Below are 10,091 nucleotides of genomic sequence, written 5' to 3' on the forward strand. Positions count from 1 at the left end.
TATTGTTGTCAAAATACCACAAACACATAATTTAAAAATTATAATTGTACTAAAATTCAAATTGTCCACAGCCCCAAATGCCACTCCTCCTCACATGTCACTTTCAGCTTTTAGCTCTTTCTTCATGTACTTAGCTTTGTATTACTGAGGAATAGGCTGACGGAGCCATCTCATCATGCATTATCTTCCTGTGTATTTTGGCCTCCTGTTGGGTATGTGAAGGATTAAGCTTGTCAGCTGCCCCAGCTCTCGTCTTTCAGCACCCAGCACCCAACCTTTCCACCTCTACTCCTCAATGCACTTCATCACAGTTTTTGGTTATATTACTATATAATGTTTACTTTATTATGGGTGGTTAAATAGTATTCACTGCTTATATAACTTTTTTTTGTTTCTTTACTTATTGACTTTTTAAAACTCATTTTTTGTTATCTCACTGTGACTTCTATATTGTTTTATACAGTCTTGATATATAGTACTTTTCTGAAATGTTTAAGAAAATGTTTAAGATAATCAGTAGCTTTCTTTTTTCTCCCTGAACTCATGCTTCCTGATACTCTCCATCATTCTCCAGTCTGAGCAGTTTGGTTCCTGCGGCCCTTTACCTGTCCTCCAGGGAACCCCTTCCATTCTCTGCCATGTTGTGTCTTCATTTTTCTGGATCCTTTGTCTTTCTTTTGTCAGAGAACATCTTCAAGTAGATTCCTGAGAAACAGAAGCTCGGGATTGATTCTTTGGCTGATCAGAATTCTAGGTCAAAAACAGTTTCCCTCAGAATTTTGAAGGCATGGCTCTGTGGCATTCTGGTTTCCAGGGTTGCTTTTGAGAGGTTTGGTGCCATTTTGATTCTTATTCTTTTATGTGCGATCTACTTTTTCTCTTGCTAAGAATATTTACTTTATTGTTGGTGTTTTAAAATTTTATAATCATGTGCCTTAGCATTCATCTTTTCCCAGTGATTATGATTAACTCTTTCAGCCTGGAAAATTATCTTGTATTATTTCTTTTAGAGTTTTTATCTGACACTTCTTTGTTCTTTTGGTTCTAGAATGCCCATTAGTAACATACTGGCCTTCTTGGATTGAACCTTCAATTTTCTAAATATTTCCCAGAGATGTTCTCACCTTTGTTTTGTTTTGGTTATCTTTTTAATTCCCCAGAGTTCTGTATTAGTTTTCTTTTGCTGCCTAGCAAATGACCACAGGCTTAGCAGCTTATACTTTCTGTACATCAGAATTCTGGGTGTGGCATAGCTGGGTTTCCTGTTCAGGGTCTCCCAGGTGGAAATCAAGGTACTGGCTAGAACTGTATTCTCATCTGGAGCTTGGGGTCTTCTTCCAAGTGCATTTAGGTTATTGGAAGAATTGATTTTCTTGTACTTGTAGTACCACTGAGGCCCTCGGCTTTTAGAGGCCGCCCGTCTGTGTACACAGCTCACAGTATGGCTGTTTGTTTCTTCCTGAAGGCCAGAAGGAGATTGTCTCTCTGCTGTTTCATCTTTTTTTTTTTTTTTTAAGGGCCCACCTGGTTAGGTCAGGTCCACCTGAGATAATGTCTCTTCTGATGAATTCAGCATCTGCTGACTAGACACCTAACTGCAGAAGTGATGGCCTATTATACTCACTGCTTTCACTCACAGTCAAGAGGAGGGAATTATACAGGGGACCTATGCCAGGGGCAGGGACCTTGGGAGCTATCTTAGAATTCTGTCTGGTTATAACCTCTTATTTTACTCTGAGTGTTACTTTTATGTAGTATCTTTTTCTTGTTTCATGACACAATATGATCGTACATCTTGCTGATACACTATAACTTTTCAAAATGTATTTTTTGGCTGTTGACTGTTTTTTCCCTTGAAGATCCATTTATCTTGTTTGTGTTGGTCTTTCCTAAAATATTGTAGGCTGTCCACAAATACTTGGTGTCATTATCTATTTATTTATTCATTCATTTATTTATTTAATTTGAGAGGGAGTCTGGCTCTGTTGCCCAGGCTGGAGTGCAGTGGCACAATCTTGGCTTACTGCAGCCTCCGCCTCCTGAGTTCAAGCTATTCTCCTGCCTCAGCCTCCCAAGTAGCTGGGACTAACAGGCCTGTGCCACCAGGCCAGGCTAATTTTTGTATTTTTAGTAGAAATGGGGTTTCACCATGTTGGCCAGGTTGGTTTTGAACTCCCAACTTCAGGTGATCCACCCTCCTCAGTCTCCCAAAGTGCTGGGATTACAGGTGTGAGCCACCATGCCTGGCTCTTATCCATTTATTTTTAAGTGTGATTGGAAGCTGTGTGTGTTTGGTGAGGCCTGCTGGCTGGTGGGCTTCTCCTCAGGGTGATGTGGTAAGGTCCTGGCTATTTTGCTAGGTGACTCCCAAATGCTAATGAAAGTACACTCCTCTTCCCTGCACATGGGGCTACATTGCTTCACCAGAGAAGTGCCCTCCAGTCTCCTGCCTGGGGGTATGTGCACACTGGGCAGTGGGATATGTAAAGGCACCTGAGAGAGGGGTCTTAATGTTCAGTTTGTAGGTTTTTTGCCTAACCCTTAGCTTTTAGTTTCTGGCCTTTTGTTACCTTCTCTTGTACCTAGTGTTGATGAACTTGGAAACTGTCAGGTTAATTTCTCAGCAAGTAATATTGAGTTATCTGGCAGCAAGAAAAGGGGAAGAGGTTCTGAAATTCTAAGTACTTTTTATGAATACTTTTAACCAGTATCTCTGTTTTCATACCCATGCCTCATTTCTGCCCTGGTACCTCTAGTAATCTCCAATTCCTAATTTTTGCTAGGCTGCTACATGTTCAAATCAGCTTGCTTCCTCCTGGGATCTCCCTCTGCAGGCATCTGCATTTCAGCCTGTGCTCTACCAAGTCAGCTTGTACCCCTCCATCCCATTCTATCTCTCAAAAATGACTCATCTCCTATCTCTTAAGTCTCCTTTCCTTTTCTCTTTGGAATTTTATGTGGTTTTTTAACTTTGTTCCCATTTTAGGTTTAATTGGATTAAACCTAAATTAACATGTACTTTTAATCCACCCTCTGTCTTAAAAATGGTACTTTCTCTTTTTATCACCATCACCATAGAACAAATTGGGAGACACAGCTTTGCATGCTGCTGCCTGGAAGGGTTATGCAGATATTGTCCAGTTGCTTCTGGCAAAAGGTAAAGTTTGTGTTGAGTTTATCTGGTCTTTGCTTACCCTATAAAATAGTCTCTATCAAGTTACGTCATTTGAAATGGTAGGAAGAATAAAAGTCTTATTTCAAAATGTGGTTTAACCTTTGCTCTGTCTGTGTATCATGGAATAGTCATGATAAGATTAAATTATTAGGGGTTGGTTTGTTTTAGTTTTTAGTATAAACTAAAACCAGGGCAAGCTTTAACACTACATATATTACTTTTGGTAAGAACTGTATTGTGTGTTTCTCCAGGATCATAGAGCCTTAGAAACAAAGAATGTGTGTCAGGGGGAGATCCTGTCTGAGAAAGCTGTATAGGTAAAGTTGCTTAGGCCCTTGTTCTCATGGGGGAGTCTTGACTGATGAGCAAGAATGATGTGGCTACAATGTCCTGTTTTGAGTTGAGCAGGTGTAAGATGTAAAGTGAACAAGAGAGGATATCTTGATCCCCTGTTTTTATAAGTCAGAGAAAACAGCGAAATTATAAACTGACTATCGCTTTACCCATTTGACCCACAAATACTAGTTTCCTCTTAGAAAAGGCCAGGCAGATCACCCATACCATACCCTAGTCCAGAAGCCTATCATGTAGGATGTTTGATTCCCCAAGATACAACTCATGGAATTACCTTCATTAGGGATCCACAGAGCAATATTGTGGGATATATGATAGGAAATGGTTTAGATTTTAAGTCTGGTGATGTCAGGTCCAGGTCTAAAAGACCATACACTGTGATGATCACTCTAGTGCCCTGTAAAGGGTATGCTGAGGGCTTCGATGTCCAGTATGGCAGCCACTACCCACGTGCACAGCTGAGCCCTTTAAATGAGGCTATCTGAATTGAGATCTGCTATAAGTGTAAAATGCATACCAGATTTCAAAGATTTAGTGAAACAAAAAGCTAAATATCACTGTAATTTTTATGTTGGTTTTATGTTGAAATAACATTTCAGATATACTGGATTAAATATATAATTAAAATGAACTTCGCATTTTGCAAATTGGCTACTAGAAAATTAAAAATTAGATATATGACTCACATTATATTCCTATTAGTGCTTGTCTAGAGGGACCCAGGAAATGGTTGTGTTTCTTCTCTGCCATCACTGTCTCTGAATATTTCCTGTTCTGATAGAAATCATGTCTATAAGCTCTAAAGTATAATATAATATATGATTAGTCACAGAAGTGTTAACCCTCAGGAGTTTTCAACCTGTAGCGTACTGAGAGAATTAGGTTTTTTATATAACCCTACTGTGAATACAGCAATCTGCTTAGGAGAAAGATTTTGATGCAAGATCATTATATTACTAATTAAACATACTATTTTTTTCTTGATGCAGTATTTCTGTGCCTTCAAATTTGGGTACACGTCTTTCTTTTCTTTTTCTTTTTCTTTTTTTTTTTGAAACTGGATCTCACTGTATTGCCCAGGCTGGAGTGCAAGTGGAGCAATATCAGCTCACTGCAACCTCTGCCTCCTGGGCAGTAATTCTCCCACCTCAGCCCCCTGAGTAGCTGAAATTACAAGTGTATACCACCACACATGGCTAATTTTTATAGAGATGGAGTTTTGCCATGTCACCCAGGCTGGTCTTGATCTCCTGTACATAGCAATCCGCCTGCCTCAGCCTCCCAAAGTGCTGGGATTACAGGCATGATGGACTACTGTGCCGGCCTATTTTTTGTTTATTGAAGGGTAAGTGGTTGCAAAGAAAATGACACTTTCCTACACTGTGTCAGAAAGTATGAATTGATAAAACCTTCTTGTTTTTTTGTTTTATTTTTTTTCGAGAGTGAGTCTTGCTCTGTTCCCCAGGCTGGAGTACAGTGGTGCAATCTTGGCTTACTGCAATCTCCGCCTCCTGGGTTCAAGCAATTCTCATGCCTCAGCCTCCCAAGTAGCTGGGATTACAGGCACCTGCCATTACACCTGGCTAATTTTTGTATTTTTAGTAGAGACGGGGTTTCACCAGTTGGCCAGGCTAGTCTTGAACTCCTGACCTCAAATGATCTGTCTGCCCTGGCTTCCCAAAGTGCTGGGATTATGGGTGTGAGCCACCATGCTTGGCTGAAAGCCTTCTTGGAAAGCAATCTTAAAATCAGAGATGAAAAAGGAGATATTACAGCTGATACCACAGAAATTCAGAGGATCTTTCGAGACTAGTATGAAAAGTAATCTGACAGTAGCTGGCAGAATTTAAAAGGATATTCACTGGAGTATTTGTGATAATGAAAATTAGGAGTAGCCTAAGTGCCCATCAGTACAGGAGGAATTAAATTGTGGAGCATCCACAAAATGGAATACTTACAAGCATTTAAATAGGTTGAGTTACGACTATGTGTATTGCTAAGAAAACAGCACCATTAGACATTAAGTTTTAAAAACATGAAATTACAGACCAATACGTGTAGTATGATTTTATGTCTATATTAATATGTGTATGAATGCACTGATGCAAATAAGGGAGATAAGAACTCACGCCCACTTGTTAAGAATGGTTACCTTTGTAGTGGGTAGAAGATGAGGGAATGAAACTTGTGCTTTTGGTCAGCATACATTTGTATTTTTGAATCCTTAACAATGCAAATGTATTCATGAATTCTGATGTAATTTTTAACATAATAAAGGCAAAGGAAAACTGGGTAAAAGATAGCTTATGGAAATAATGAATTACCTCTCGGTTTTATGTGTTGCTATTCTGCTAATTTGCATGAGAGCACACTTGCAGATATAAAATATTAATCCCCTCAAGCACTACCCACTTGGTCTTTTCTAAAGACCCTCTTGAGCACAAGAGGAGGCACAGGGCTCATTGAAGTTAAACTCCACGGGGACCATAAACTCCCGACTGAAAAGTTCACATGCAGTTCTATAGGGACTCGAAGGGAAAGGCGCTACTTTACTTCTGGGCCAGAGTTGTTCTCTAGTTTGTTTTGCCAAAAGTGTTTAGTCATAGGGAGAGAGAATTGGCTGCTACTATATAGTCTTTAAAGATACCTAATTGACTTTTCTTGTGTTGGGAAGGTGCTAGAACAGACTTAAGAAACAATGAGAAGAAGCTGGCCTTTGACATGGCTACCAATGCTGCCTGTGCATCTCTCCTGAAAAAGAAACAGGGAACAGGTATTTGTTTTAAATCCTTCTTTCTCCTCTGGTGTTTCATAACTAAGATTTATTAACTTAGAATTGCGCAAAAGAGATAAACTTGGCCGAGTGCAGTGGCTTATGCCTGTGATCCCAGCACCTTGGGAGGCCAAGGCGGGAGGTTCACTTGAGTCCAGGAGTTGGAGTCCAGCCTGAGCAACGAAGTGAAGACTCCATCTCTACAAAAGGTACAAAAAAATTAGCCAGGCATGGTGGTGTGGGCCTGTAGTCCCAGCTGCTCAGGAAGCTGAGCTGGGGAATCACTTGAGTCCCCGGAGGTTGAGGCTGCAGTGAGCTGTGATCGCACCATTGCTTTCCAACCTGGGTGAGAGAGAGACTGTATCTCAAAAAACAAAAAACTCTTCAGATAATTCTGAAGTTTTTTTATATATCATTGATCTTAATCAGAACCCCCAAAATAGGACACCCTCAGTCAAACAGAAATTAGTTGAGAAACATGGATCTTTTACTACCTTTATTGTGTGTGTTTCTTTTATTCCTTGCAATCAAGTTCTAATCACCTTGCATTTCATTACAGTCATTTTTGGAGAACCGTCATCTTCATTCCCTCATTTCAATATGTGATTTCAATGAGTGATTATCACTAAATATTTTTAAATATAGCATTTAATAGTTCCATGATTATATTTTGTTTTTGTTTTTAATGAGGATATCAATAAATTGTAATCAAAATTATTCTAGACATTTTAGACTTTATTCATAGTACTATGGGCAGTTTTTTAAAAAAAGAGTTTAAGTGTACATTATTGTTTTTTTTAGATGGAGTCTTGCTCTGTTGTCCAGATTGGAATGCAGGGGTCAGTCATACCTCAGTAGCCTCAAACTCCTGGACTCAAGTGATCCTCGCATCTCATCTTCTTGAGAAGATGGGACTACCAGCATGTGTTATCATGCCCAGCTAATTTTTTTTTAATGTCGAGATATGGGTCTTGCCTTGTTGCCCAGGTTGGTCTCGAACTCCTAGACTCAAGCCATCCCCCAATCTCAGCCTCCCAAAGCATTGGGATTACAGGTGGAAGCCACTGTGCTTGGCCTCCTTTTATTCTTTATTCTAGATATGTCTTTGTTCCAGATTTCTTTTCTTTTTTAGCTTCAGTTTGAATATAGTATAAACTGTTAATCAGTTTGGGATTCTTTAATTAACCCATGAGTGCTCACCTGCAGTGCAAGCCTTTCTTTAATTCCTCCTGCATAGATGGAGATGGGCTCTGCTAAGGGAATGAGAAAGTATCAGCTGAGCTGGTACTCCCCAGCTACATTATGATTGAGGAGCCATATTTGCAGCTGTGTGAGAGACACTTCTGCTTGAGGTTGACCTCCTACTCCTTGTTGCCTTGATTGGATCAGGAAGTAGGACTCTGGCCTAACTTCCTTTCTCTGCCACTGACTTCCTGTTGTGTGGCTATCTTCAGCCTGCCCTGACCAAAGAGTAAGGTTTCTTATGACCTGAAGGTATCAGAGTCTCGTGCATGCTGTGAGCTCCATTTTGACAGAAAAGGCATATACCAAACTTTCTTAGACCCTAGAGAGCTCACCCAGAAGCCTTACTCAGGAGTGGTTAGAGGTGAGGGAAGCAGGTGATGAGTCTTTCTGCAGCCTCTGCAGAATAGGGCTCGGAGGCAGATACTCTTTTCTCTGTGCACCCCAAGTATGTTTAGTCTACCTTCCTAAATTTGAACTGGTTATTAGGTAATGGATTCATTAATGTGGTAATCTTAGGGTCTGCCAGACAGAGCCAAGAAATGAATTTTTATATTTCACTTTTCATGTTACTTTTTACTTGCTTCATTTCCCTAATTATACAGTTAAAAAAAAAAGGTTTAATTTGTATTATGATCCTCGTTGGAATAGGGTTGGACTATTTGGCCAAGGAGTTGATTGTCAGCATGAAATCTAAGTTGGAAAAGGTATATTCTGATATTGTTGTCCACTTTTTTTTTTTTTAGACAGAGTCTCACTCTGTCGCCCAGGCTGGAGTGAGGTGTTGCCATCTCAGTTCACTGCAACCTCTGCCTCCTGGGCTTAAGTGATTCTCATGCCTCAGCTTCCCGAGTAGCTGGGATTACAGGTGGGCATCACCACGCCTGGCTAATTTTTGTATTTTTAGTAGAGGTGAGGTTTCACCTTTGTATCCTGTCTGGTCTTGAACTCCTGACCTCAAGAGATCTGCCTGCCTTGGCCTCCCAAAGTGCTGGGATTACAGGTGTGAGTTGTTGTCTACTTTTAGAAACACAATATGGATTTTATAATAGGTACAAAATAAGTCACATGTTGCAGTTACTGTGGAAGATAACTAGGATATAGGGCCCGGGGTTAGGGTTATACCTAAGAGTTGAGTCCTTTAAAATTTTTTTCCAACTTTAAAAAATTTGAGTATAATTTACATTAAGTACGTAAATCTTAAGCATACAGTTTGATGAATTTTTTTACACCTGTTTGCCACAACCCAGATTAAGCTAGAGAACAGTTCCCACACGCCACATGCCTCCCTCAGTGTCTTCTGCTTCTCTCCCGTAGATTAGTTCTGCCCGTTTGTGAATTTTATTTAAGTGGAATCAAACTGGGTATACTTTTTTGTGACTGGCTTCTTTCATTTACATTACGTCTATAAGATTCATCCATGTGACTGTGTTTATTCCTCCATCATTTATTTATTGTTTGTGTGTTTGTTGGTGGGTCTTAAATGCTGCTTCTTGATTTGAGATGTGTAAAGCCAGGGTGGTGGGATTGAGGAAAAATGAACATGAGCTAGGGGAGGATGGCAGTGCTGCCGGGGTATACATTTCCATGCGCGCTATACCCGGAGGTGGGCTGTGAAGAAATACATCTCATCACTCAACACCTGACCATGTGGGAGGTTTCCCTGAGAAAACTGCCTCAGAACAGTTCCTGAAGGGAAGAAAGGAGAAGGAATTTATTTGCCTGACTTGGAAAGACAGTAATTTATTTACCTGTCTTTTGATGACCACTCAGCCAGTCTCTCTGTAGCAAATCATCCTCTCTTTTTAATAGAAGAAGTAAGAATAAAATAACGAGCAGAAATAAGCATCTGGGCACACAGAATATGGGCAACACTTTGGATAGCAATGTAGAAGGGGAAAGAGCTTTCCTATTCGTCTCTCAGGCTTTAGGAGAAAGCTACTTTTTAGCAAGTTGACATGAAGTCCTGAAGTTCCTGGGTGTGTGTTGGGGGAGAACAAAATATATTCTTTCCAGTCCTTGTGGACTCCTCTTGAGCAGAGTGGAGAAGAATAGAGTCAACCTTCTAAGCTTTATACTAGCTTGGAAGCTGGTATAAAGTCACTGAAACATGGCCAGGTGTAGTGGCTCACACTTGTAATCCCAGCAGTTTGGGAGGCAGGAAGGATTGCTTGTATCCAGGAGTTCAAGACTAGCCTGTACAGCATAGTGAGACGACGTCTCTACAGAAAAATTAAAAACTAGCTGAGTGTGGTGGTGCACGCCTGTAGTCTCAGCTGTTTGGGAGGCTGAGGTAGGAGGATCGCTTGAGTCCAGGAAGTTAAGGCTGCAGTGATCCATGATTGCACCACTGCACTCCAGCTGGGTGACAGAATGAGATCCAGAAAAGAAACTTCCCTCTGTTCTGCTTTCTTTCCTTTTCTCTCTTGCAAGATAAATCGGCTTCCACCTTCCTGGTACTGATCCTCCCTTCTCCTTTTCTTTTTCTCAATAATCATTTCCCAAAACCTGTAAACAGGAGGACTCTTAAAAAAAAAAAAAAAAAAA

At 40.3% G+C, this 10,091-nt stretch overlaps 1 protein-coding gene and 1 long non-coding RNA gene across 2 annotated transcripts in view; one reads left to right on the forward strand and one right to left on the reverse strand.

Annotated features, from left to right (window-relative positions):
* The window catches only part of OSTF1 (osteoclast stimulating factor 1), a 54,797-nt gene extending 48,424 nt beyond the window's left edge, over positions 1-6,373 (forward strand). The window contains exons 8-9 of the mRNA XM_017543246.2: positions 3,079-3,157; positions 6,204-6,373. Coding sequence (XP_017398735.1) covers positions 3,079-3,157; positions 6,204-6,358 — 234 coding nt within the window. The 3' untranslated portion in view covers positions 6,359-6,373. The remainder of the gene's footprint in view (positions 1-3,078; positions 3,158-6,203) is intronic.
* The window catches only part of LOC108314340, a 13,598-nt gene continuing 5,470 nt past the window's right edge, over positions 1,964-10,091 (reverse strand). The window contains exons 2-3 of the long non-coding RNA XR_001829421.2: positions 3,275-3,285; positions 1,964-1,976 (exon numbers count right to left, since the gene is read on the reverse strand). This is a non-coding gene — a long non-coding RNA (uncharacterized LOC108314340). The remainder of the gene's footprint in view (positions 1,977-3,274; positions 3,286-10,091) is intronic.

Source organism: Cebus imitator, unplaced genomic scaffold (genome assembly GCF_001604975.1).
Source record: "Cebus imitator isolate Cc_AM_T3 unplaced genomic scaffold, Cebus_imitator-1.0 Scaffold150, whole genome shotgun sequence".
Classification (NCBI taxonomy): domain Eukaryota; kingdom Metazoa; phylum Chordata; class Mammalia; order Primates; family Cebidae; genus Cebus; species Cebus imitator.